This window comes from Saccopteryx bilineata, chromosome 1 (assembly GCF_036850765.1).
Source record: "Saccopteryx bilineata isolate mSacBil1 chromosome 1, mSacBil1_pri_phased_curated, whole genome shotgun sequence".
Lineage (NCBI taxonomy): Eukaryota > Metazoa > Chordata > Mammalia > Chiroptera > Emballonuridae > Saccopteryx > Saccopteryx bilineata.
Genome location: NC_089490.1, coordinates 140168716 through 140196351, shown reverse-complemented (window position 1 = coordinate 140196351; position 27636 = coordinate 140168716). Strand labels below are relative to the sequence as shown.

The 27636-nt window shown below is 50.5% G+C and overlaps 2 protein-coding genes across 3 annotated transcripts in view; one reads left to right on the top strand and one right to left on the bottom strand.

Moving 5' to 3' along the window:
* Window positions 1–26275, top strand: part of UPF1 (UPF1 RNA helicase and ATPase) — a 46540-nt gene extending 20265 nt beyond the window's left edge. The window contains exons 3-24 of one of the 2 annotated variants that reach the window (XM_066268869.1): window positions 1071–1160; window positions 3136–3303; window positions 3666–3846; window positions 6666–6827; window positions 7801–7885; window positions 8070–8168; window positions 8633–8741; window positions 8842–9001; window positions 9100–9218; window positions 9632–9796; window positions 9898–10012; window positions 10504–10647; window positions 11043–11256; window positions 18278–18395; window positions 18737–18893; window positions 19678–19820; window positions 20803–20977; window positions 21340–21421; window positions 23120–23281; window positions 23367–23584; window positions 23954–24076; window positions 24609–26275. In XM_066268869.1, coding sequence (XP_066124966.1) covers window positions 1071–1160; window positions 3136–3303; window positions 3666–3846; window positions 6666–6827; window positions 7801–7885; window positions 8070–8168; window positions 8633–8741; window positions 8842–9001; window positions 9100–9218; window positions 9632–9796; window positions 9898–10012; window positions 10504–10647; window positions 11043–11256; window positions 18278–18395; window positions 18737–18893; window positions 19678–19820; window positions 20803–20977; window positions 21340–21421; window positions 23120–23281; window positions 23367–23584; window positions 23954–24073 — 2986 coding nt within the window. In that variant the 3' untranslated portion in view covers window positions 24074–24076; window positions 24609–26275. Of the gene's footprint in view, window positions 1–1070; window positions 1161–3135; window positions 3304–3665; window positions 3847–6665; window positions 6828–7800; window positions 7919–8069; window positions 8169–8632; window positions 8742–8841; window positions 9002–9099; window positions 9219–9631; window positions 9797–9897; window positions 10013–10503; window positions 10648–11042; window positions 11257–18277; window positions 18396–18736; window positions 18894–19677; window positions 19821–20802; window positions 20978–21339; window positions 21422–23119; window positions 23282–23366; window positions 23585–23953; window positions 24077–24608 lie in introns of both variants that reach the window. The other variant, XM_066268858.1, reaches the window with a different exon arrangement.
* Window positions 26276–26605: 330 nt separating this feature from the next.
* GDF1 (growth differentiation factor 1) overlaps window positions 26606–27636 on the bottom strand; it is a 1964-nt gene continuing 933 nt past the window's right edge. Inside the window, exon 2 of the mRNA XM_066268880.1 lies at window positions 26606–27436. Coding sequence (XP_066124977.1) covers window positions 26649–27436 — 788 coding nt within the window. The 3' untranslated portion in view covers window positions 26606–26648. The remainder of the gene's footprint in view (window positions 27437–27636) is intronic.

The following is a 27636-nucleotide window of genomic DNA, read 5'->3' as shown; positions in this document are numbered from 1 at the left end:
TTATCTGGAGCAGGACCCATCCCTTAGATTTGGACTTATTCTTGCCTTTTTGTTACACACAAGAGGAAATTGATACCAAAAGAGGTGAAATGATCTTGCTCAGGGGACTCAGCCAGTTGGGGCAGCTTTGGGCCTGGGCTTCTACTCAGCCCTTTCCATCCCTTGGGCCTGCCGCCCTTGGAGTCTGCCTACCAAGGGAGAAAATGTGCCTCTTCCCCTCCACCTTTACTTACCCCCCTCACAGAGTTTTTTTACTTTATTTTGGCTCTTTGTTCACTCTCTTTTACATATTTTTGCCTGTGAATGAGTGATGTATTTGTGTTTCTGTCATGTATGCAGGTACTAGTCCTGGTGAAGCTGCAGGTGGTCTGTACAACCCTGGCCCTCCTGGTTGTCCCCATGTGTGGGATATTGGGGTCAAGCACATTCTGGTTTAAGGCTGAGTCTTTGCTTCACAGCCATACAAAACTCGGTGGAGATCCAGTGTTCTTGTTTTTAGTGTGTCAACTTTCAGAAAAAACATGCCAGGATTGTGGGAGGGGATGGTGGACTCTCCTGGTGTTCTTTTGAGCTGAGCTGTATTTGCACCAAGGACCCTCTGCTACTGTGTCTCAGCTGAGTGTTTCTGGGAGCATGGTGCCCTCTGCCGGAGTGTGAATGAAGCGTAGTCACAGCTCACCTTCTGTGTGCCCAGAGCTACACATGGACACTGGTTTCCTTGCTTTTAAGTCACGTTCCTGAAATTTAAGGCCATGAGGATGACTGAGTCGCCCTGAAGGTGTTGGGCTCACTTGGTGCCTTGCACAGAGCTTGACCTCACTTAGAAGGGGCTTTGCTGCTTTCTGGGGTATCTCTGAGGGTTTCGATAGCACACCAACTTCTTCCTGCATTCACAGGGCCAGGAATCCTCAATAGTTAACTGATCGAATTTTGTTAGTGGGATCATTGGGTTTGAGTATGTGTTTAATGAAAAACTTAAAAATGTTGTAAGAGGAAAGAATTTTACATTCTGCCAAATTAAAACCAGAGCAGCCTTCCAACTTTAACTGTTCACAATTTGACTTTTTTAGTTACTGCGGAATACATGATCCTGCATGCGTGGTTTACTGTAATACTAGCAAGAAGTGGTTCTGTAACGGACGTGGAAATACTTCTGGCAGGTAGGTATCAGGCCATGCATGTGTGTTTAATCAGGCTGTGCTCAGATTTGTGTGTAAATTATGGAAATGCTGAAGTGAAGTACAGTATAAAATCACGCTAACAAACCTGGGTTTTTTCCTCCTCTGTGACGGGTTTAACTTGAAACAGATGGTGGTGTGTGAATGCCTTAATGTATTTACCCTTAATTTATTCTCTGGTTCTTTTTATTATGCCAGCATGGTTGGCTTAATTCTCATTCCCAGTTTGTATTTATATTTCTCTGCAAGATGAGATCCTGGCAGGCCCATTCATCTTCATTATAGGGTGCTTGGGGAGGATGTTCTCAAGACAGTAATGGGCATCCATGGGAGATGCTTCCTGAGAAGGCTCCCTCAGGCCTGAGCTCATCGAGTAGTTCACAGGCTAACACAGGCCAGATCCTGAATCATCAGATTAAATCAAGTTCCATCTAACCAGTGGTGGCTCTGGGCTCCCTCCTGATCAGCAGCAATTGGGACTTGGCTTGTACTTGAGTTCAGTGTTGGGGTGAGAGCAGTGTAGTGCTTGGATCCTAGGGAGAGTCTTCTGTTTAGCTCCAGTGCTAGAACTCCTCGGCCCCCACCTCTAGCTCACTGCTGCCACAAGCAGAGTAGCATCTCAGTGGACAGGGCTCCAGGTCTTCAGCAGGGAAGAGGCATCTTCTGAAGTTCATGTTTTGGAGAAGCGGCAAAAATCCACAGGAAGGTTTATGTGTACAGGAGTCCTCACCCGCCCTTCCTGTGCCTTCAGTAGCCATGGGCTAGGCCTTACCATCATGCTACCTAAGGACACAGATCAGGTCTTGGGTCATCTTGGAGTTAGGATGCTAATTGTAGAGTTCTGAGCAAGGCAGGAAATGGGCTGGTGTTTAAAAGACTTTAAAGGAAAAGCATCTTTAAGGTGTCTAAGAGAAAACAGGCTCAGTCAACCAGCATCACATGTTCTTTGCAAGGCTTGAGTGAAAACTGATGGGTGGCCTATTGCGTGTAGTGAGGTGAGGTAGGCACAGAAGTGCAAGAGAAAACTGCTGGTTCTGGTAACATGCCAAGTGGTAGTGGCTCTAGAGAAGAGTGGGGGACTTTGGGAAGAGGGTGCCAAGAGCTGCAGTGGTTGGTTAGATGATCTGATGATGGGCTTTGTGGGGCCAGACAGGGTTATAAAATGTTGATATCTGAGCCTAACCTTAGAGGAGGGGTTTTCTGATGTGATGAGAGGGTTGCCACAAGGAGTGTTCCACAGACCCACAGCCGGGCTACAGAGAGCCTGAGACAGGGCTTCTGCCACCTGTGATCCTCAGCAAGGCTGGCTTGGCATAGGCCCTGGTTTAGGTGAGCTGTAGCCCAGAAATGAGAATGACAGCAGAGTCCTGGCCAAGCCAAGTTGGTGGGGTTTCAGAGGATTTCATTGCTGGCACTTCCCTTGTAATTTCTGAGAGTAGTCCTGAGCCCCCTATCCTATATGGTTTTACTATCCTCAGGTTTCTAATATGGGTGTCTATCAAGTTTCCTGGCCTGCAGCACATTAAGAGGAGCTGTTGCTCCTGGCAGCCAGCGCAGGGGTCAAGAGAAGTGACTTTGGAAGAAGCAACAGAGAAACCACAAGGAACAAGAGGAGCTGGGAAAGGGGCAGCAGCTGGGGCCCCAGCTGTAGATCCAGTGAGGCCCAGTAGTTGGATTTAAGAAAGCAGGAACTGTAGGGGGGGGAAAAAGGCAGAAACTATGTAAAACGTGTTAGGAAAGTTTCCCTTAAAAGTGGTTCAAGGAGGGTTGATTTTTACACTCAGTGGGGAGCCAGTTCAGGGGCTGCCTGGTCTCCTGGGATGCCAGATGGATGAGGTGTGACCGCCCTTGCTAATGGACCGTGAATGGTACCGGAACTTTTAACAGGGGCTTGAGAATTGGAAGTGGTGAAAAGCCAAACTTTGGGTGTTAACTATTTATCATTTCCTGTTTTAAGCCACATTGTAAATCACCTTGTGAGGGCAAAATGCAAAGAGGTGACTCTGCACAAGGATGGGCCCCTGGGGGAGACGGTACTGGAGTGTTACAACTGTGGCTGCCGCAATGTCTTCCTTCTTGGCTTCATCCCTGCCAAGGCTGACTCAGTGGTGGTGCTGTTGTGCAGGTGAGGATGCCCCAATTTCCCTGGGGGCTGGTTCTGACTCAGTGGGACTTTTAAAATGGTTTCTGCCAACTGGCTAGGTGTGAGGATGTTTGGGGGTTGGGACTTATTGGTGAGATGGGAATGTTGAGTAAATCTGGGGATATGTTCTGGTTAAATCATAAAAGCAATTCTGTAAAACCAAAGTCTGTTCTGAATTTTAAGAGTTCAGGGCTCAAGTGTGTGGGGAGATATAATTTATTACTAACAGTTTAAAAGGTAATGTGATCACATAATAAAAGGTAGGGACTGGCACCTTGGGGTGAAAAGTAAGTCTTGGGTGAAGGTCATTCTCACTTGGGCTCTCCTGCCTGGGGCTTCTGTAGGCAGCCCTGTGCCAGTCAGAGCAGCCTCAAGGACATCAACTGGGACAGCTCACAGTGGCAGCCCCTGATCCAGGATCGCTGCTTCCTTTCTTGGCTGGTCAAGATCCCTTCTGAGCAGGAGCAGCTGCGGGCCCGGCAGATTACTGCCCAGCAGATCAACAAGCTGGAGGAGCTATGGAAGGTGAGGCCTGCGGCCTGCTAAGAATGCAATCCACCTCAGCATCAGTTTTCGGTAGGGGGGGGGGGGGGGCTTTCTTTATAAACAGGAGATTCTGGAAGGAACTCCTGGGAGACTCTGCTGCCTCTGCCTGGAGGGGTCCTGACAGGAACTGGCTCTGGGCGGCTGTGGGTGTAAGTGTCTGGAGGAGTCTGGGCCTGAGTAGGTAGGATGGTGAATGCATTTTAATTTTATTTCTCATTGACTTGAGAGAGAGGGAGAAGCATTCTTTTGTTGTTCCACTTAGTTGTGCATTATTGGTTGCTTCCCATATGTGCCCTGACTGTCATATTGGGACGATGCTTCAACCAACTGAGCAAATTGGCCAGGAACTATGCGTGCCTTGTAAAACCTCACTGAGCTTTGATGTGTCTGAGTTGGGGCAACACCAGGCTGGGGATGAGCCTGTAGTGCAGGGGTCCCCAAACTTTTTACACAGGGGGCCAGTTCACTGTCCCTCAGACTGCTGGAGGGCCGGACTATAAAAAAAACTATGAACAAATCCCTATGCACACTGCACATATCTTATTTTAAAGTAAAAAAAAAAAAAAAAAAAAACGGGAACAAATACAGTATTTAAAATAAAGAACAAGTAAATTTAAATCAACAAACTGACCAGTATTTCAGTGGGAACTATGGGCCTGCTTTTGGCTAATGAGATGGTCAATGTCTGGTTCCATATTTGTCACTGCTAGCCGTAACAAGTGATATGACGTGCTTCAGGAACCATGAGGCGTGCGTCCCGCATCACCGAAAGTAGTACTGTAGGTGAGCGATGCCGCACTTTGCGGGGGGCCGGATAAATGGCCTCAGGGGGCCCCATGTGGCCTGCGGGCCGTAGTTTGGAGACCCCTGCTGTAGTTGGAAAGGAGTTGTGGTCCTGACAGTCAAGATGCGCAACCTAGCACCTGAAGGAGAGAGAGGCTGTAGGTTGCCTAATGGGTCACCTGCCCAGCCTGCATATCCACTTCTCCAGGCAAGCTCTCCTATGGTTCTGGCTGTTTAAATTTCACTGTCAAGTTTTAATAACAAAGTTAGATGTTTTAATTAGGTGCCTCTATAACCAGAAATCTTAAATGTGAATTTATCTTTAGTTTGACTCCAAGTAAAAATATTTTTCAGGCATTGTCTAGCAAGATGACTTTCCACTTCCATTTTCAGGTTGCCACAATTTTTTCACCATTCCTGTTTATCTTTTAGCAGCCCAGATACTGTTTTGTCCCTGCCAGGAAAAAGTGTGTAGCCCTGTTGATACAGTATAGGATCAGGAGGAAATGGGGAGGTGCATACAGCCAGAGGAACTAGTAGTCTTTTTGGAAGCTTGGAAGAAGTGCTGTCCTCCAATTCAGGGCCAGGTGATTGTGGAGGACATTGCCATTTGATTGTATGGGCATGTTAGTTGTGTATCTGGAGTGTCATCACCGAGACTTACTCTATTGGTGTAACCTTGTTAGGCGGTGTTAGGAGCAGCACCTGAGATGTGAGCAATGACCTCAGCAGGCATCCAGCTCCCCTGTGCCACATGAACTTCTGACATGAGGGCTCTCCCACAGGGTCTACACCAGGGGTTGGGAACCTATGGCTCGCAAGCCAGATGTAGCTCTCTCTTTTTTTTTTCCTGAAGCTGGAAATGGGAAGAGACAGACAGACTCCTGCATGCGCCCGACCGGGATCCACCCAGCACGCCCACCAGGGGCGAAGCTCTGCCCACCAGGGGGCGATGCTCTGCCCCTCCAGGGCGTCGCTCTGTTGCGACCAGAGACACTCTAGCGCCTGGGGCAGAAGCCAAGGAGCCATCCCCAGCGCCCGGGCCATCTTTGCTCCAATGGAGCCTCAGCTGTGGGAGGGGAAGAGAGAGACAGAGAGGAAGGAGAGGGGGAGGGGTGGAGAAGCAGATGGGCGCTTCTCCTGTGTGCCCTGGCTGGGAATCGAACCCGGGACTTCTGCACGCCAGGCCGATGCTCTACCACTGAGCCAACCAGCCAGGGCCTAGATGTAGCTCTTTTGATGGCTGCATGTGGCTTGCAGACAAATCTTTAATAAAAAATAATAACGTTGCCTGACCAGGCGGTGGCGCAGTTGATAGAGCGTAGGACTGGGATGCAGAGGACCCAGGTTCAAGACCCTGAGGTCGCCAGCTTGAGCACGGGCTCATCTGGTTTGAGCAACAAAAAAAAAAGCTCACCAGCTTGGACCAAGGTTGCTGGCTTGAGCAAGGGGTTACTTATTCTGCTGAAGGCCCATGGGTCAAGACACATGAGAAAGCAATCAATGAACAACTAAGATGTTGCAATGAAAAACTGATGATTGAGGCTTCTCATCTCTCTGTTCCTGTCTGTCCCTATCTATCCCTTTCTCTGACTAAAAAAATAAAAATAAAAAAGTAATAATAACGTTAAAAATATAAAACATTCTCATGTATTACAATTCATTTCCTACTGCTCATGTTCATGGTTGTGGGTGGCTGGAGCCAATCACAGCTGTCCTCTGGGACAACACCAAATTTTTATTGAATAATGCGTAACATACACGGGTCATTGTATGGCTCTTATGGAATTACATTTTAAAATATGTGGCGCTCATGGCTTTCTTAGCCAAAAAGGTTCCCGACCCCTGGTCTATACCATTGACAGCTGGTGCCTTTCTCTGTGTCAGCTCATCATTGGCTCGTTCTGAGAAGTGATGGGTGTGCCCCTGTCTCTCTGGTGACTGGTGCGCTTGCATATAGTTGATTTCATACACGGGAAACTGGAGATGAATTTGGTATCGTTCTTGTCTTCTAGGAGAATCCATCTGCCACCTTGGAGGACCTAGAGAAGCCGGGGGTGGATGAGGAGCCACAGCACGTGCTCCTGCGGTATGAGGATGCCTACCAGTACCAGAACATATTTGGGCCTCTGGTCAAGCTGGAGGCTGACTATGACAAGAAGCTGAAAGAGTCACAGGTGATGTGGTGTATGCAAGAGGGTGATTTTTCCTATAGGTTGCCAGTGCTGTTATGGGCCTTAGTCCAGGGCCTAGAGAGACAGTGCTGTGGATCAAGAGCAGGTACCCTGCCACTCAGCAAGACAGTGTCTTGAGTGTTAGCTTATTATAAATCCAACACAAGTTCCTCACAGTTGGGTATTTTATTTTATTTTATTCAGTGAAAGGAAGGGAGGCAGAGAGAAAGACTTACACATGTGCCCCAACTTGGATCCACCTGGCAAGCTCACTAGGGGGCAATGTTCTGCCCATCTGTGGCATTGCTCTGTTGCTCGGCAACCGAGGTCTTCTTAGCGCTTGAGGTGAGGCCATGGACCCATCCTCAGCGCTTGGGGCCAAATTACTCCAATCAAGCCATGGTGTAGGAGGGAAAAGAGAGATAGAGTGAAACGAAAGGGGGGGGGGTGGAGAAGCAGATGGGTGCTTCTCCTGTGTGCCCTGACCAGGAATTGAACCTGGGACATCCACATACCGGGCCAGTGCTCGACTACTGAGCCAACTGGCCAGGGCCCCTCACAGTTGGGTTTTTAGCCTTTGCTCGTAGCCACACACATCAGACTCAAGGAGTTTTGACACATGGAGGGCACTCCTTGTGCTGGTCTCACAAAGATGATGTCTAGGGAGCCCAAGCTTGAGCCCTGGGGCTCCTGAGCCATGTCCTCAGTTGTCAGTTTTCTTCTCTCCTCCCTCTGAGGACCCTTGAGAGCTAGTGTCACATGAACCTGGTCATCTTGTGCAGGCTCTGGGGGTTCTAATGGCTTTTCTCCTAGCAGTGTCCTTGTTGGTGTTTCAGGCTGTTGGGTTCTGCCTGCCTCACCCCAGCATTGTGGCTCATGAAGTTGCTGTAGGGCACACACCTCTGGGTACCTAGACACAGGAGTCCAGGCCGTATCTATTGTAGGCTAACAGGGTTCTTATTTTCCATGTGCTCAGACTCAAGATAACATCACAGTCAGGTGGGACCTGGGCCTTAACAAGAAGAGAATCGCCTACTTCACTTTACCCAAGACTGACTCTGGTAATGAGGATTTAGTCATAATTTGGTTAAGAGGTGATTTTAAGTTTTAAAATATTTGTGATCACAAGTAGCATAAAATTCCTAGTTTTGCCCTTGTAAAGTGTCTCTTAATTTAAACTCTTCATGGTGGTAGCCTAGGCACATGTTGAAAACACTGACTTTCTTGCTATTTTTTACCTGAAAGACATGCGGCTCATGCAGGGGGATGAGATATGCCTGCGGTACAAAGGGGACCTGGCACCCCTGTGGAAAGGGATTGGCCACGTCATCAAGGTCCCTGATAGTATCCTTTGTGTGAAGAACAGCTAGTACAGGATACCTGTGTGTGGGTCACTGTGGAGACTGGTTCCTGGGGCCTTGGATGGAGATTGTGGCCCTGGCTGGAGTCATGTTTATTTCAAGCCACCGAGCCCTTTCTTCATTTGTATAAAACTACTAGAAGCATTGATTTGCCTGGAGCTAGGCTGCTTTGAGATCTGTGCCTCAGGGCTCTCTGAAGCTCACAGCTAGAACCTGCATTCTAGATGTGGTCAATCCATCCCAGCATCCTGGGTGACACCCCAAGGCTCACAGGGTGGCTGCAGGGGACCCAAACACTATGGACAGAATATGTCACTGAGAACGTGGGTCTCACTGGCTGTGTTGACACTTTTTGGCACAAAGGGAGGGGGGATCTGTCTTCTCAGTAACCAAATGAGGGCTCCTTGGAAAGGTTACAGTGAGGTGAACCTTAACTCAGTTTCGCAGATTATGGTGATGAGATTGCTATTGAGCTGCGGAGCAGCGTGGGCGCACCTGTGGAGGTGACGCATAACTTCCAGGTGGATTTTGTGTGGAAGTCCACCTCATTCGACAGGTGCGTCTGCCTCGGCCTCCAGCTCTGGATAGTCTCCCTTGAGGATGGGGCTTACCACCAACCCACATAAGCACATGGCCAACCTGTCACTTCCCCTTAGGATGCAGAGTGCGCTAAAGACCTTTGCTGTGGACGAGACCTCTGTTTCGGGCTATATCTACCACAAACTGCTCGGCCATGAGGTGGAGGATGTGATCATCAAGTGCCAGCTGCCCAAGCGCTTCACAGCACAGGGGCTGCCAGACCTCAACCACTCTCAGGTTCTTATTGTCCTAGGGGTGGTCAGGGTCTAGCCCAAATTGCTGCTGGGGAGAGGGCCCAGGGCATCTGCACCCCTAATGGCCACTTGTATCGCAAGGTTTATGCCGTAAAGACTGTGCTGCAGAGACCACTGAGCCTGATCCAGGGACCACCAGGAACAGGGAAGACAGTGACCTCGGCCACCATTGTTTACCACCTGGCTCGGCAGGGCAACGGGTAGGGGTCAGCAGGCCTGACTGCGGAACATCTTGAGAGGGTTTCCTGCTTGCTGCATTTTATATTGTTTGTATTAGATCAGGCCTTGGGTTGCTTTTAAGAAGCTAGCCTGCTTCTTTTAAAGGCAGCACTGGTCAGTTTGCCTAGGTGGTCTGTGCTGTGCTGTCAAGTCTTCACCATGAGGAGAGGGAGGGGTGAGGCTGCAGGACTGTTATTAGCAGTGTTTTGCACCAATAGAGTGAAAACCAGGTGAGGACAGGAAGCTTCTTTTGCATTGTGTTATCCCTGGCTTTAGACTTACATTTGAACTGTCTGCACTGCCTGTGATTCAAAACAAGAGTCTTGTTACTTAGATTTTATGAATCTCTTCTAGATGAGCACTGAGACATTTATTCATTCCCTTTATGTTGAAGGCCTGTGCTTGTCTGTGCTCCAAGTAACATAGCTGTGGATCAGCTGACTGAGAAGATCCACCAGACTGGTCTGAAAGTTGTGCGGCTCTGTGCTAAGAGCCGTGAGGCTATCGACTCTCCGGTGTCATTCCTGGCCTTGCACAACCAGATCAGGAACATGGACAGGTGGGTGTCGGGTACCTGGCCACAAGTGAAGGGGTTTCCTCTGAACATTCCTGGTGCATAGTCCTCCATGCCCACTGACTGATGTGCCCCTGTGCTTCCAGCATGCCAGAGCTCCAGAAACTGCAGCAGCTGAAGGACGAGACTGGGGAGCTGTCGTCTGCTGATGAGAAGCGGTACCGAGCCCTGAAGCGCACAGCTGAAAGGGAGCTGCTCATGGTGAGGGCCTGGGCCTCGGGGCATTTGGGCATATGATGGCACCTTTAGTCAGGTTGTTACTTGGTTTTGGTGGAGCTTAGATACCCTACTTTATTTGCCTTCTCTGAGATCACACAGACCTGATTTTTGGGTAGGTTCTACTCCCTGCTGGCTTCCCTGCTACTGAGAGCTTGGGATACTTGTCTGCACCCCAGGGCTGGGTCTGTGGTTTCATGGCAAACCAACCAAAAGTGGATCCCAGCCCAGAACCTGTTTCCCACTCAGAGGCTTTCTCTTGTAAGGTCCCACCACTTCAGATCTCAGAAGTTTTTGCCACTGCAGCCTGGAAAGTGAATACAGTCAGGGAGAGACAGCTTGTTTTTGTGGTTGTTGGGAGAGCAGGGACCAGAGTGGTATCCTGTCTTATCCTGTCTGCCTGCCCACCCACCCTTCAGGATCTGGTAACATGTATTGTTGCAGGTGCCCTGATGCTTACACCCTCTCTTTTCCAGAATGCAGACGTCATCTGCTGCACGTGTGTGGGTGCAGGGGACCCCAGGCTCGCCAAGATGCAGTTCCGCTCCATTCTAATTGACGAGAGCACCCAGGCTACTGAGCCAGAGTGCATGGTCCCTGTGGTTCTCGGAGCCAAGCAGGTGGGCCATGCCACTTTCATAGTAGTCTTGTTTGGAAACTGGTATGCATTCTCTCTTGTTCCAGTGCTGTGTAATTCTTAGTGCTGGAGGTTTGGGTGTGTATGTGTGTGTTTTAACACCCTGTGAAGCTGTGTGATGCCCTGGCAGAGCTCAGGAATGCATGGCAAACCCTTTGAAGGGGGTCTTTGAGAGCATCTCTTTGTGGGTCCTGAATGCAAGTGTGATTGTGTTTCATCCCTGGTGGGCAGTTTTTCCATGCCCAGTCAATATTTTACCATTGAAATTCATGTGGCTGGGTGATTATGTGGACCCTGGGCCCCTTAGCCTTTTGAAGAGTGGATGTCCCACCTGCTTCTTGCTTGAGCCTCTCAACTGGGTGTGGCCTTTCGCCACAGCTGATCCTTGTGGGTGACCACTGCCAGCTGGGCCCCGTGGTGATGTGCAAGAAGGCGGCCAAGGCTGGGCTGTCTCAGTCGCTGTTCGAGCGCCTGGTGGTGCTGGGCATTCGTCCAATCCGCCTGCAAGTCCAGTATCGGATGCACCCTGCGCTCAGTGCCTTCCCATCCAACATCTTCTACGAAGGCTCTCTGCAGAACGGTGTCACTGCAGGTAATACTTGGCAGGGGGTGGGAGGGGTATATGAAACCTGCAGTCACTTCTTCCTGAGTGGCTTTACCTAGCAACCATTTGTGTGGGGTAGCACCTCAGAGAGACATGATGGTTAGCAGTACAGCATGTCCACTCGAGTGTGGTGGGATGGCCAGTTCTCAGGGCTCATGCCCTAGGGTCCACAGGACAGGAGGCAAGTGACACAAAGGTGGCATGTGCCTTTTGCTGTACTGGCACTTGTACTGGTAGTGCAAGCGGGGGCTGGGGGGGGCCTCAGCATGAGTCTAGATGCTACCAGACTGCTGTGTGTCATCACTGCTACATGCTCGTGGCAGGCAGCACCTTAAGTGCATATTCTTGTGACACTGGTGGGTATGCAAGGTGCTTGAATGAGATACACTGGTTGTTCGGATTGGGGGATATTTGGCAAGTGTTTTCCTGAAAACAGAGCAAGCTTGTGGCTTCATAGAAAACAACTAGCAGTGTTTGTTACTAGTGATAAAATCTAAGGACTCAACAAAAATTTGTAGGCCCTGGCCGGTTGGCTCAGTGGTAGAGCGTCGGCCTGGCGTGCAGAGGTCCCGGGTTTGATTCCCGGCCAGGGCACACAGGAGAGGCGCCCATCTGCTTCTTCACCCCTCCCCCTCTCCTTTCTGTCTCTCTCTTCCCCTCCCGCAGCTGAGGCTCCATTGGAGCAAGGATGGCCCGGGCGCTGGGGATGGCTCCTTGGCCTCTGCCCCAGGTGCTAGAGTGGCTCTGGTCGCAACAGAGCGACGCCCCAGAGGGGCAGAGCATCGCCCCCTGGTGGGCGTGCCGGGTGGATCCCAGTCGGGCGCATGCAGGAGTCTGTCTGACTGTCTCTCCCCGTTTCCAGCTCCAGAAAAATACCAAAAAAAAAAAAATTGTATTTTAGAACATTCATGTCCCCTAGCATGAGCTAATAGACTGTTTCCAATGCTGAGTTGTTTTTCTGATGAGACTGAGGTGATGAGAGTGTCTGTGAGGGGAGTCAGTGGGTACTTTCTATCCCAGTGGCCAGCGAGGGTAATTGCAAAGTAACTGGGGTCAAAAGCTGTCCCAAGCACAGGGCAGAGTAGGAAGGCTTTCATCACAGACCTGCAGGGGGCCTCCCATCCAGCTTTGGTGGAGAATCAGTTGAATCCCACAGTGGAAAGGCTATAAAACATGTCACTGGCTCATGGGAGACCATATACAGGAGCAGATCCCAATGATCCCAATGAGCATAGTGAATTGCACAATTCACTGTTTATTAAAAAGATACATTCTAAAATTAATATGTAGGCCCTGGCCAGTGGCTCAGTGGATAGAGCATAGGCCCGGTGTATGGACGTCCTGGGTTTGTTTTTGGTCAGGGCACACAGGAGAAGTGACCAGACCATTTGTTTCTCTCCACCTGTTACCTCTCCCTCTCTTCTCCCTCTTCTCTTTCCACAGCCAATAGCTTAATTGGTTCAGGCATGTTTCTGGGCCCTGAGGATAGCTCATTTGGTCCAAGCGTGTCTGTCTCTGGCACTAAAAATAGCTCAGTACTTGGGCATTGGCCCCAGACAGGGTTGCTGGGTGGATCATGGCCAGGGTGCATGCAGGAGTCTGTCTCTCACCCTTTCGCTCACTTAAAAAAAAAATGTAATAGGTTTATCATATTTTTCTTTTTGTATTGTAATGAGCCTTTTAATTTTATTATTTTAAAAGATATTATTTATTGACTTGTGAGAGAAAGAGGGGGAGGAGCAGGAAGCATCAACTTATAGTTGCTTGTTATATGTGCCTTAACCAGGCAAACCCAGCGTTTCAAACCGGCAGCCTCAGCATTCCAGGTCAATGCTTCATCCACTGCGCCACCACAGGTCATTACTTTTAAATGAAGTAATAGATTCCATAGATACTTAGGTTTTAAAGTACAGTAAGTATCAGGTGTGACCCACAGAAACAGTAACTGCAGTGTGTCTGTGAAGTCATGGTGCACTTTTGACCAGTCACAGGAAAGCAACAAAAGACGATAGAAATGTGAAATCTGCACCAAATAAAAGGAAAACTCTCCCAGTTTCATACCTATTCAGTGTAGTTCGATGCGGGCTCCTGCACAGATTTTATAGGGCTCCTTAGGTAGCTATCCCATATAGCCTCTCATCATGACTGATGGCCTACCAGAAAGGGGTTTCTCCACCAAACTGCCGGTTTCCTTCAACTGCTTATCCCACCGAGTAATGTTATTCCTATGTGGTTGTACTTTGTTATAAACACGCCGATATTCACGTTGCACTTTGGTCACGGATTCAAATTTAGAGAGCCACAGAACACACTGAACTTTCTTCTGTACCATCCACATCTTGACTGGCATGGCCATGGACTGCTCCGCTGTATACATGGTGTTACATCATCATCTGTGCATGCGTACATGCTACCACATCACCCTACATAAACTGTGAGGGTTTTCCTTTTGTTTGGTGCAGATTTCACATTTCTATCATCTTCTGTTGCTTTCCTGTGACTGGTCAAAAGTGCACCATGACTTTATGGACACACTGTATTACAACTTGTCAACTGTTTAGAGTGTAAAAGGGCCGTGAGACCAGCACTGGAGAACTGATGACTTAGTGCAGTGGTTCTCAAACTTTTTGAAGTCGGGGCGTATTTAAAATCCTATAAATAGGGGCCCTGGCCGGTTGGCTCAGCGGTAGAGCACTGGCCTAGTGTGCGGAGGACCTGGGTTCGATTCCCGGCCAGGGCACACAGGTGAAGCGCCCATTTGCTTCTCCACCCCTCCGCCGCGCCTTCCTCTCTGTCTCTCTCTTCCCCTCCCGCAGCCAAGGCTCCATTGGAGCAAAGATGGCCCGGGCGCTGGGGATGGCTCTGTGGCCTCTGCCCCAGGCGCTAGGGTGGCTCTGGTCACAACATGGCGACGCCCAGGATGGGCAGAGCATTGCCCCCTGGTGGGCAGAACGTCGCCCCATGGTGGGCGTGCCGGGTGGATCCCGGTCGGGCGCATGCGGGAGTCTGTCTGACTGTCTCTCCCTGTTTCCAGCTTCAGAAAAATGCAAAAAAAATGCAAAAAAATTTAAAAAAAAGAAAAAAAAATCCTATAAATAGGCCCTGACCAGTTGGCTCAGTGGTAGAGCGTTGGCCTGGCGTGCAGGAGTCCCGGGTTTGATTCCCGGCCAGGGCACACAGGAGAAGCGCCCATCTGCTTCTCTACCCCTCCCCCTCTCCTTCCTCTCTCTCTCTCTTCCCCTCCCACAGCCGAGGCTCCATTGGAGCAAAGTTGGCCCGGGCGCTGAGGATGGCTCCATGGCCTCTGCCTCAGGCGCTAGAATGGCTCTGGATGCAACAGAGCAATGCCCCAGATGGGCAGAGCATCGCCCCCTGGTGGGCATGCCAGGTGGATCCCGGTCGGGCGCATGTGGGAGTCTGACTGCCTCCCCGTTTCCAGCTTTAGAAAAATCCAAAAATGAAAAAATAATAAAAATAAAATTCTATAAATAATTGTAGGCGCACTATATACAGATTTCTGAGAAATATAATAAGTCAGATATTGAAGAAAAAATATATAAAGTCCAAGAGTGCTTTTATGGTAATTAAGTGAAATAAATACAACAAAATTAAATTTATTCTGACATTAAAACATTTCTAGGTTACATTTTTTGAGTTATGCTTTTTAGAATTCATAAGAAAGGGGTTAAACATTTTTTAAAAAGGTATCTTTTTATGTAGATACATTATTTTCTTATATACATGCAAATATTCTTTTTTTATGATTTTAATTTGTGTTTACATAGATTCAAGTGTCCCACCGAATATATCTCCCCTATATAGATACATTCTTAGTAAGATTTAGTAAATTCGGCAGGTCCTGGCGTGAATGTGTTAAAGTTTTTTTATTCTTGTGGTATGAGAACCATGAGCCTGATGTGTCCTAGTGATTTCTTCAATGTTTGGGCATATGCTTGAAAGGAAAACTCTCATTTCCTCATGAATACATTGAAGAATTTCTCTCTTTTTACTCTTGTGTTGAGGGTAGAAAATCCTAATTCACATAAATAGGATGTTGGAAATTATAGTAAAATGTTCAAAGCTTTTTTAGATATTGCGACATATTCTTCTTTTATAGAAATCCAAAATGCTTCAAGAGACAATTCCATCAATTTTAATCATCAATCCAAAACCCTCACCATACATATCATCTTAACTATACACCAAACAAAGGATAGAAGAAACTTGCCTCCAGTCTTTCCGGGGAACATGGGGGGTAATGTAAACAATCCAGCACCACAGCTTAACAGCCTTTTGCAACCTAATCAGGCAAGTGAGGTGAGGGGTTGGGCACACTGTCAGGTTACAGCCAATTCTCCACACCGCTGTCCACCAAAAATCTAAACTCTAAAAACCCTGTTGGTTTTTGGTCCCCAATAGTCACATATTTCTCTGGAATACCATAGGGCGCACCTGGAAATCTAGGGTGCATCAGTGTGCCCTGGTGCACACTTTGAGAACCACTGACTTAGTGTGTTGTTATTGTCAGCAGCCACCATGTCAGCCTTGTCTAGCCCCACTGCATAGATGAGGAGGCTGACAGCATGCCCATTCAGGGCCACACAGTTGCTGTGCAATGAGGTCCTGAGAGTTGCTAGCACAACTATCATCACCATGATACTTAGAATGCTACTAGTCCATCGAATGACGGGGTCAGGAAAGGCCAGGCCATGAAGAGCTTATTGTGATTCTCTGACATGGTTGGCACTGATTGGAAAACTGCTGCTTAGCCCTAGTTCAGGGAGTGGTGGTGGTTCATTGCTGTAGCATCAATGCCTTGATAATGACAGCACCCAATGAGTATGTTCTAAGATTTTATTGGCCCTGGCCGGTTGGCTCAGTGGTAGAGCGTCAGCCTGGCATGCAGGAGTCCTGGGTTCGATTCCCGGCCAGGGCACACAGGAGAAGCGCCCATCTGCTTCTCCACCCCTCCCCCTCTCCTTCTTCTCTGTCTCTCTCTTCCCCTCCCACAGCCGAGGCTCTATTGGAGCAAAGTTTGCCCGGGCACTGAGGATGGCTCTGTGGCCTCTGCCTCAGGCGCTAGAATGGCTCTGGTTGCAACAGAGCAATGCCCCAGATGGGCAGAGCATCGCCCCCTGGTGGGCATGCTGGGTGGATTCCTGTCAGGCGCATGTGGGAGTCTGCCTGCCTGCCTCCCGGTTTCCAACTTCAGAAAAAAATACAAAAAAAAAAAAAGAAAGATTTTATTGGCCCTGGTGGGTGGCTCAGTGAGTGGAGTGTGGGCCCAGCATATGAACGTCCTGGGTTCGATTCCTGGTCATGGCACAAAGGAGAAGTGACCATCTGCTTCTCCACTCCCCCCGCCCCTCTCCCCCGCCTTCCCTCTTCCTCTCCCGCAGCCAGTGGCCCAATTGGTTTGAGTGAGGCTCCAGGCTCAGAATAGCTCAGTCAGAAGCATAATAACCTCAGGTGCTAAAAATAGCTCGGTACTTGAGCATTGGCCCCAGATGGGGTTGCTGGGTAGATCCCTTTTGGGGCACATGCAGAAGTTTGCCTCACTATCTCTTTTCCTCTCACTTAAAAAAAAAAAAAATATATATATATATATATATATATATATATTTTTTTTTTTTTTTTTTAATTTATTTATTTAGAGAGAGAAATGGGGGTGGAGTGGGAAACCAACTCGTAGTTGGCCCTCATATGTGCTTTGACTAGGCAAGCCTGGGGTTTCGAACCAGTGACTACAGCATTCCAGGTCAGTACTTTATCTACTGTGCCACTACAGGTCAGGCTAAATTCTTTTTTTTTTTTTTTTTTTTTTTTCCTGAAGCTGGAAACAGGGAAAGATAGTCAGACAGACTCCCGCATGCGCCCGACTGGGATCCACCTGGCACGCCCACCAGGGGCGACGCTCACCAGGGGGCGATGCTCTGCCCATCCTGGGCGTCGCCATGTTGCGACCCTCCTGGGTGTTGCCATGTTGCTACCAGAGCCACTCTAGCTCCTGGGGCAGAGGCCACAGAGCCATCCCCAGTGCCCGGGCCATCTTTGCTCCAATGGAGCCTTGGCTGCGGGAGGGGAAGAGAGAGACAGAGAGGAAGGCGCGGCGGAGGGGTGGAGAAGCAAATGGGCGCTTCTCCTATGTGCCCTGGCCGGAATCGAACCCGGGTCCTCCGCACGCTAGGCCGACGCTCTACCGCTGAGCCAACCGGCCAGGGCCTAAATTCTTTATTGAAGTGTGATCACCCAGATTTGAAGTGTTGATCTTAGTGTTTTTTTACTAATTGAACACCCCTATGTAACCAGCACCTGACTAGTCCCCAGGAGCCCCATCCGCCTTGAGGTGACTGACACCTCTCCCCATCTATTCAGGGCAGTGGTAGACCTCAGACACAGTGACACCAGGTATTTCGACAACTGTGACAGAAATTGGCAGGTGCTACAGACCAGCTCCAACCTTAGTGGATGTTAAACATTTACCAGCAGCCTCTGGGCTAATGGGCCACTGCACTCACCAGTTGGCCTCTGTCCTCACTTGAACAGTAGAGATGAACTTGACCTCACTTTCAGCTTGACATGGAGAACATCATTCCATGTGTTTTTGCACATCAACATCAGGCTTTTGCAATCCAAAGATACCAGTTTCTTCACACTGATCTGCTGGTTGGGTGCAGTTCCTCTAGCCTGATCTGTGACAGGATGGGTTGCTCAGTGTTGTCATTCACAAAAGCTGGTTGTAGGGGCTTCTGGGTCCTCAACAGTAGTCAAGCTTCTGGAAGGAAACAGGAGAATGTCTTCGTGGGTGTGGGCCGAGATTTCTTAAAACTAGCTGTAGAAAGCACTGACCGGTGAGACCTATCCAGGGAGTGAGCAGCTCTGTGCCAGGTGTTGTGCACAGCTTCACTCAGTCCTTGTTGCGTGGGTAGGGGATCCATTCAGGTGTTCTCTAGCTGTATTTCTCTTTTCTGATGGGAAGTGTTGCCTCTCTTCCTTCCCCCAATGACAGCGGATCGAGTGAAGAAGGGGTTTGACTTCCAGTGGCCCCAACCTGATAAGCCAATGTTCTTCTATGTGACCCAGGGCCAGGAGGAGATCGCCAGCTCGGGTACCTCCTACCTGAACAGGTGAGCAGAGGTTTGCCCAGTGTGATATCTGGCTTTGGTGGCAGCTTAGCTAAGTTGTTGATTGTTATGTGATGCTGGTCTGAAACTGCCCTCCTCCTCACTCAATTCTGTTCAGGTTCCTCAGCCCACAGCATGTTCTCATTTTGCTTTTCAGTATGACTTTTATGTTTAGCAGCTCATTTTTGTGCCCACGTGTGGTAAGCTTTTTCTGTCCTCTGTTACTCCCTCGGTCCAGGACAGGGTGGCTCTGCTGAGGGCATAGCTGCCCCTGCACCTCCCGTAGCCTCGGGTCTCAGGAGCCCGCAGGTGCATCCCAGGAACTAAACACCTGGTTTCCTTAGGACGGAGGCTGCAAATGTGGAGAAGATCACCACGAAGCTGCTGAAGGCAGGTGCTAAGCCGGACCAGATTGGCATCATCACACCTTATGAGGGCCAGCGCTCCTACCTGGTGCAGTATATGCAGTTCAGTGGTTCTCTGCACACCAAGCTCTACCAGGTGTGCACTCCGTCTCCACCTCCAGGTTGACCTTGACTGCCTGGCCAGGGAGGTTTGCATTTGAATGTTACCATCCTTTCTGCCCAAGTCTTGCACATCAAGACTGTCTTAAGGGTCAGAAATATGGGCTAAGATTCATGCATAAAACTTTTTCTCGCCCTGTCTGGATAGCTCAGTTGGTAAGAGCATCAGCCCAAAGCACAGAGGTTGCTGGTTCAATCCCCGATCTGGGCACAGACAGGAATAGATTGATGTTCCTGTCTGTCGTGCGCTCTCTCTCTCTCTCTGTCTGCCCCTACTTTTTTCCTCTCCAGCTAAAATCAATAAACTTTATTATATTAAAAAAAAGTTTTTTTCAGGATACTTTCCAGAGCTAAACTTGAAAAGGCTTCAGGGCTGACCAGTAGATTTGTGGCTTATGCTGTAGTGGTTGTTTTGTAGTTGTGAACGTTTTTCACACCTGGGTAAATGTCCAGGTATATCTGTAGTGAGGGTGTAGGACTAAGGGAAATGAACCAGAATGCAAAGTCATGGCTCTGACATTGACACGTGGTCTTTGTTTTCTTAACTTGGGAACAGTCTGGGGTTTTCTGATGCAAGTATGCTTTAACTATTGGGAAACAAATTACTAAGGTTAAAAAGACAACTGAAGTGGGAAGGCCAGGAGAGCAGGAGGGGCTCGGGGCTTCTGGGTGGGACTCAGTGGTGCATTTGGACATGCTTCATGCACCTATGCGTCATTGAGGGTGGCCTGTTGGCTGGCCATGGCCATGTGTCCCTGCAGGAGGTGGAGATCGCCAGCGTGGATGCATTCCAAGGGCGCGAGAAGGACTTCATCATACTCTCCTGTGTGCGCGCCAACGAACACCAAGGCATTGGGTTCTTAAACGACCCCAGGCGGCTTAATGTGGCCTTAACCCGAGCAAGGTACAAGGGCTGAGTCCTGACTGGGCTTGCAGTTGGCAGTTGCCACTGTCCTGCCTTAGGGTTCTTCAGAGGGACTTTTCCTCAGGGACTGGCTCTGGGAGGGTTCTCACAGGTCCTCTCGTTAATAGTTCTTGCACCCCTGCTGCAACTTTGCTGGGGACACAGGGCACAAGAGGGGGCTTCACCAATGCTTGAGGTCCAAGGGTATAGCAGCAACTTAGAAAGAAGGGTTCACCTGTGAGTTGTCGTTGTTTTGTGTCCTGACGCTTTTCTTTGGCTTCTGTCTTATGGACAGTGTCAGTTAGGGCCCTTCTGACCTGAGATTCAAACCCAGTGGTGGGGCGGAGGCTTGTCTCTGTCAGGTTGTTGAACTTACAAGTCTAATGTTTTGATCCTGTCTCCTTTTTGGCTCTGAGATGTCACCGTTGTGAGATAGTAGTAACAGCAGAAGGTCCTAGAGAACAAGGTAGCGCTTGGGCTCACGTTCCCACGTCAGTTCATTCCCCACTCACAGCACTTGGTTTTCATGGCTACCCTCTTCCTGTGGCACACTGTTGTTAGGTGGCCAGCATGGAGGCATGTCCCTGACAGCTGGGTGAGGTTAACTGTCCACAGAAGCTAGGCCTAGGCAAAGGCATGGAGTTACGTGCCCCAACTTTCAGGTCCCCAAGGCAGCTCTGGAGGCCAACTTGGGGCTTCAACAAGGAAACTGGTCTCTGAGCTAACCTACCTGCAAGGGTGTTTTGTTATCTGAGCCCCTAGAACTTCACTACCAAATAAACTTGAGTGCAGTGTCAACAGCTTGCATAGTGGTGTTCAGTGCTGGTCATCATGGGCAGGCCAGGCCTCTGGGCAGAGAAGCTAAGTGTGGCCCCCAAGGACTTTAAACTTAAGGTTTTGAATTTGGCCTCAGATGTTCTGCATGGTGTTCGCTTGCTATGCGGCCCTAAACACCATGCCCTTTGTGCCTGCTGCTTTGCAGATATGGGGTCATCATTGTGGGCAACCCCAAGGCCCTGTCCAAGCAGCCGCTGTGGAACCACCTGCTGAATTACTACAAGGAGCAGAAGGTGCTGGTGGAGGGGCCCCTGAACAACCTGCGGGAGAGCCTCATGCAGTTCAGCAAGCCTCGGAAGCTGGTCAACACCATTAATCCTGTGAGCCCCAGTTGGTGGCAGTTGGGTCAGGATCCCTTTTTCCCCAAGCCCACCACATTTGTCATCTGGCAGTAAGCAATGGCCAGTATGGCCTTTGGCAAGTGTGTGCATGCCCATGTGTGAAGAAGAGCAATGCGTGCTGGCTTGCCACACCAGTGTCCTGAGGGCTGGGGATGTATTGGATGCTAAGTCCTGAGGGTGTCTAGGAGTCAGGCACAGTTAGGAAACCTGTGAATCCAGGGGTGCTCTGGGGGCTGAGGGATACAGTGCTGTTTGAATTGAAGTCAGAGATCAAATGTTGAGCATCAAAGGCCAGGTCATTGAAAGGGATGGGATTCCTGACTTACCCAAATCCCCTGCAGGGCGCCCGCTTCATGACCACAGCCATGTATGACGCTCGGGAGGCCATCATCCCAGGATCTGTCTATGATCGGAGTAGCCAGGGTAAGTCCTCTGGGGGCCCAGGCCAACACTGGGGATGTTGACACTTCCCACGCTTGCCTTGTGTACGTCCACAGAAACCTGCCTGGCAACAAGTTCCTTCTTAGCTTTCTCATCTGAGATCAAAGAGTTGATCTTTGGCAGTTTCTAAAAACTAGATTTTTTTCTATTTTTAAAAGCTTTTTATTTTTATTTTTTTTAATTGGTTTTAGAGAATGAAGAGGGGAGAGAGAGAAATATCAATTTTGGTGTTCCATCTTTTCATGCATTCGCTAGTTGTTTGTTTTTAGAGGGAGAGAGATGAGAAGCATCAACTCATAATTGTATCATTTTAGGTTTTCATTTATTGCTTCTCTTACATGCTTTGACAAGGGTGGGAGGGGGGCTCCAGCAGAGCCAGTGACCACTTGCTCAAGCCAGCGACCTTGGGATTATGTTGATGATCTCATGCTCAAGCTGATAGATAGCCTTAGAGTTTTGAACTTGGGGCCTCAGTGTCCCAAGTCAACGTTCTATCCACTGCGTCACCATTGATCGATTCTTGTGTGTTTCCTGACAAGATCAAACCTGCAATCTGATGTATCGGGATAGTGCTCTAACCGATTGAGCCACCTGGCTAGGGCAAAAACAAAATGTTTTTAAGTAACAGTTCTATTTGCCCCAGTGCCCTGTGCCCATCCCACCTGCCCTGTGCTCCCTTTTTTAATGGGAAGTCATACCTGCAGTTCCTCCAGGTGGCCTGCATCCTCATTTCAGGTTTTGCCTCCTTCCTGTAGCCTCCACTTGCTCTGTCAGAAATCAGAGTTGGGTGCACATTCTTGTCTCTGGTGTGGAGTCGGTATGTCGTCAGGTTGAGTCTGACCTGGCTACCTGGTACACCTCCTGCTTGTGCTAGTCTGTAGATGATTCCTGTGTATCCCCCAGATCTCTTCCTACAGGGACCCTTCCCCACCCCAGTGCCCAGGGAGGATGACCACCGTGTCCAGGCACTCTGCCAATTTCCACTTGCCCGTGTTTTACTATGGGCTTCATCCCCTCATGTCCTGGAGGTCCATCCTGAGGTCAGGTGTACCCTAGCTCCTCTTCTCACATGTTGTCTTGGCAGCCACTTCTTTGACTCCACATTCCCCTGGCTTCTGGGCTCAGACTGGGGATTATGTTCCCTAACAACAAACCTCTCATCACATCCAGTGACTCTCTGTGTAGCAGAGGGTGTCCAAGGCCCTTGCTCCTTCCATGAGTCCCCAGGGACCAATCCAGGCCATGCTATCTGGTCCTGGCACCAGGGGGGCCTTTGCCTTCAGCTGATACAGTTGTCTGTGGAGCTTAACATGTTCGCTTGCATTTTGGTGTGTGTGGTTGGTTCTCTTGCATTTTGGTATGAACATGTAATTGGCACAAAAAGAACCATTTTTATTTGAAATACTGTGTGGTAGTTCTCACTTTCTCAGGTCCCTGTGATGGTGGTTCTCAGAATCCCCTGGGAGAAAAGATGGTTTCCTGGACACCATCCTCTAGCAGGTTGAGAAGGGAATAACATAATTTTCACAAGTGGCTCTTCTGTGGGGACATCCCAAGAATTGCAAGCAGAGCAGTGATAGAATGGGACAAATATCCCACTGTGGGCAGAGTAGCTGACGGGGGCGGGCAGCAGGCTCACCTATACACAGTGGGGAACTTGCCACCCACCCTGTCTTGCAGGCCGGCCCTCGAACATGTACTTCCAGACCCATGACCAGCTTGGCATGATCAGTGCTGGCCCCAGCCACATGGCCGCCATGAACATTCCCATCCCCTTCAACCTGGTTATGCCACCCATGCCGCCCCCAGGGTACTTTGGACAGGCTAACGGGCCGGCCACAGGTGAGCAAGAACCAGGCCTTAGAGCAGTCTCACTTGTCTGTGAGGCTCAGACCTCCTTAAAGGAACCCTGGATACTGTCTTTCAGGCCGAGGCACCCCAAAAGGCAAGACAGGTCGTGGTGGACGCCAGAAGAACCGCTTTGGGCTTCCTGGGCCTAGCCAAACAAACCTACCCAGCAGCCAGGCCAGCCAGGACGTGGCATCTCAACCCTTCTCACAGGGGGCCCTGACGCAAGGCTACATCTCCATGAGCCAACCCTCCCAGATGAGCCAGCCTGGCCTCTCCCAGCCTGAGCTGTCCCAGGTGAGCTGGCCACACTGACCGGGAAACACATCACACCTGCAGAGAAGTTAGGCCACACACAACATACACTCTCTCCCACGAGGACTCGAAAGAAGGATGGCCTGTCCTCCTGCACAGTTGACCTCTGCAGTAGGACTGTGGGTCTAGAACATCTGATCCATGACACTGTCCCTTCAACAGTCCTAAGTCACCTGTCTCAGTGGTGAGGTAACCAGTGTGGGTCTCCTGCTACTGAAGCTTGAGGAGGACCACTCTTTCAGGTTCTTCTCTGGGCTGGGGAGCGGCTGGACACTCAGCAGGTTCTCAAGGCTACAGGGATATGACCCAGTTCTTTTACTGGTTGCTCATCTCCCCAACTTTGTCTTTCAGGACAGTTACCTTGGTGATGAGTTTAAGTCCCAGATTGATGTGGCGCTGTCGCAAGATTCTACATACCAGGGGGAGCGGGCATACCAGCATGGTGGAGTGACGGGGCTGTCCCAGTACTAGAAGGCAAGCCAACCCCATAGGAGGGCTTCACCGGGACCTGAACTTGTGCAAAAACTCAGAAAATGTGGTGGGAGTCTCAGGTCCACAAACGGCCAGCTCATCCTGTGACTTGTCACTTTAGGTCCCTGCACCTTGCTCTGTGTCTCTTCTGAGTCCTAGAACTCCTGAGAAAGGCTGATGTGGAGGCCCATCGCCGCCTAGGCAGGCAGGGAGGAGGACTGGCAGCTGTGAGGGTGATGGGTCCCAGCACTAGGTGCACTGGGAACTTCTGCAAGAGGCACCGCGAGGTGCCTGCAAGAGCCCGGTCTTGTGGTTCCCATCTGTCTGTGTGATGGGAAAAGTTGGGTTCTGGTGCTGCCAGGAGAAGTTCTCCTCTGGTTGGGAAATCACTGGTCTTAGGGCTAACCAGCACCTGAGGTCCCATTTCACAAGTGAAAACATAGGTGCAAAGTGGAAGCAGGAAAAAGCCCTTTGCCTTCCAGGTGGGGCCAGACTCTACCCTCTGACAGTCTCATGCCTCCCTCCCTCTCTGCAGGTGGCGGCAGAAGAGCTAAGTATGTGGCTTAGTCCATCAGCATCTTATTCTGGGTAATAAAAAATAAAAATAAATGGATACCTGTTTTCCACTGCTAAAACTGAAGTACCACTGTGAGCAACAGGAGAGGGAGAGGAGCACCCGAGGGAGAGCAGCCCGAGATAGTGAGCGCCCACTGCTGGCACCGCGGCGAGGAGACAGAGGGAGAGTGGAGCTAGGGCCGGCCGCCCAAGAGCTCAGCAGCCCGCTCGCCAAAGGAGGCCCAGCTCGCCGCGTCTACACCTGGGTCTGTGACCAGGCGGAGGGAGGAAGACCCTCATCTCAGAGTAGCCCTTTCCTCTGTTCTTTCTTTCTTTTTCTCTTTTATTGAAAGGGGACTACGTTTTATCAGGAACAACTTGCATTTCTGTGGTGAGCAGGCTCCTTGCAGCCGTGCCCAAAGAGTCCCGCCAAGGCACAGGTTCTGTCAACATTGTCTGAGACCTTGCAGTCATACTGCCTGTGTTCTGAGAGGGTTTTCATTTGAAGAAAAAATGGTGTTTGGGCGTTTTCTGTTTGTTTTTTAAAGGTTCTTTCAAAGGAGTACTGAAAAATATACTTTCCTGAGTTTGTCTCTCAAATCTTAGTGGTGGACTTTGGAGATTCAAGAAACTTCCAGAAACGAAGTTTAAACGAGCCGCACGAGGTTAGGATGAACACCTATGATGCAATCCTGGAGAGGAAGATTTTTCAGTTTAGTTTCCAGCAGCTTCTCCCTGCTCGGCAGGCTGATGAAGGAGTGTCACCTGGGCCCATGGGCTCCGCTGGACTCGGAGAAGCGAGAAGCTTCACACCTGCAGTGGACTTGGTCACCCAAAGGACCCCAGCAGAAGTAGCTGTGAGGTCGTAGGGCATGAAGGTGGTGTTCCTTGCCCAGTGGCTTCTGCCCCAGTGAGGCGCCCACAGTCCCTGTGGCCATCAGACAAGCCAAGCACCTTGCCCCCTTTATTCTCCACTCCATTCCCAAATTTGAATCTCTTCTAACCTGTGGGCATAGCTTCATTGAGTTGGGGTGATTTCTGCTTAATTTGGGAAAAGAAATTTCAGAAATAAGTTGGTTCTGTGCTGAAGGTGCTTGGAGGTTGTCCATTCAGTTAGTACAGAAGGATATCAGCCTTGGTTTGCGTTGCATAAGTTCTAGTGTTTGGGAAAGGCACCCTATGGGGGGGTAGGTGTTAGTCTCCCTGGCAACCACCAAGTTGGTGATCTTTTCTGGACTACTCAGATCCTAGTGACTATGGCACCCAGCATCCCTTCCCCATGTGCCTGACACTGGCCCTAGCCCAAAGCTTTCAGATGCCATCTGGTACACAGAGAGACAGGAACACACAGGCATTTTTCTCCTGGCAAGGCCTTTTATCCCATTGCTGTGGGGCTTCTAGTCCCTTTTGGTAGGCCGCCTAGAGGCATTGGGCTGGGATAGGCTTCTGCTGAGATCCTGTGTGCTGCCCATCTCTTCTTTCCTTGGAGTGCTCTACCTCGCTCTGTGCTGTTGGCTTTGTTCACCTTCTAGCAGCAGTTACTCTGAGTTTTCCAAATCAAGGAGCATCTGTACCAAGGCAATGTCACTTTGATTTTTGGTCAATTTGTTTTAAGCTCTTTTGTCATCAATAAACTGTTAAAACAACTCTTGAATGTGTCAAAGGACTGGGCTGGGTAATCTGCAGGGGGTGGGAAAGCACTTGGTCTGGGAGCCTGTGGCTTTGACAAAACCGAGAAAGGCTGGGTGGGCAGACTGGAAAGGAAGGGGCTCTGCCCCTTGCGCTTGTGCCTGGGGGGGGGGGGGGTTGGAGGGAGCTGTCAGGGTACCCTTAGATGTAGAACCGCTGGGATATGACACTCTTACAAGGGCAGGTGGCAACAATATAGAACCCACTCCTACCCCCCCACCAGCTGCCCTCCACTGGATGCAGCGGTCCTCCCCCAGCCTCAGGTGACAAGACCCAAAGACAAGCAGCTGAAACCACCCAGTGTTTATTGTGTCTCCGCTTATGACTTCTGTCAGCGGCAGCCACACTCATCCACCACCATGTCCTCGTAGTGCCGCAGGACTACGTTGTCGCTGTTGTCGAAGAAGAGCACAGAGATAGGTGACAGGCGCACCGGTACACAGCAGGGCAGGCCAGCGGCGCCAGGGACGGCTGAGTGCATGAGCGCGCGCAGCACCGCGTGGTTGAGCGCGGGCGGCCCATCGGGCCGGGGCAGTGTGGCGGGCAGCGAGCACTGGCCCTGGCAGTAATTTGCCAGGAAGCCGCGTGGCGCGATGACCCAGCGGTGCCAGCCTACCTCGCGGAAGTTAACGTAGAGCCGCCGCGCGCGACAGGAGCCCCCAGGGTCGCCACCCAACATGGGCTCGGCGTGGCGCCGTGGCCGGGTTAGGGGGTAGCACAGGCGCGGGTCGAGGGTCACCAGCAACAGCGAGGCTTCCGCCAGGCGCGCGCAAGCGCCAGTGGCCAGAGGCCGCAGCGCTAGTACCAGTTGGAGGCTGCGCGGCACTGAGGTGTTGTAGGCCCAGGCGATGCTCAGCAGCTCAGCGCGCACTGGCGTACTCAGAGAGGCCACCGCCTGGCGTAGCAGCACCGGGTCCACGCCCGCACCTTTAGCCGCCCGGGCCACGCTCAGCTCCCAGCTGCCTGCCGTCCCCACCTCCGCTTCCTCCGCCGCAAAACGCAGCTCCAGGCGGGCCCGGCTCGGGCGCTCAGCAGGTTCCACAGCCGACAGGTCAAAGACGACGGTCCACTTCGAGCACTGCCCTGCGGCCAAGGGCTCCGGGGTTTGGACGCGCGCACCTAGGGAAGCCGGGAGAGGGCTCGGCTCTCGCTGCGTCCCTGCGCAGTGCCCACCTGCGCGTGAGATGGTGTCGGCTAGGAACATGGGGGTAAGGTGAGCGCCTGGGGCTGAACGCACACCATCTGTTATAAGGCGTCAAACGGTGTAAAGGAGGGGGAGGGGAGAGGTAGGGTGGGGGATGGGGGTGGGGCATCGCTTG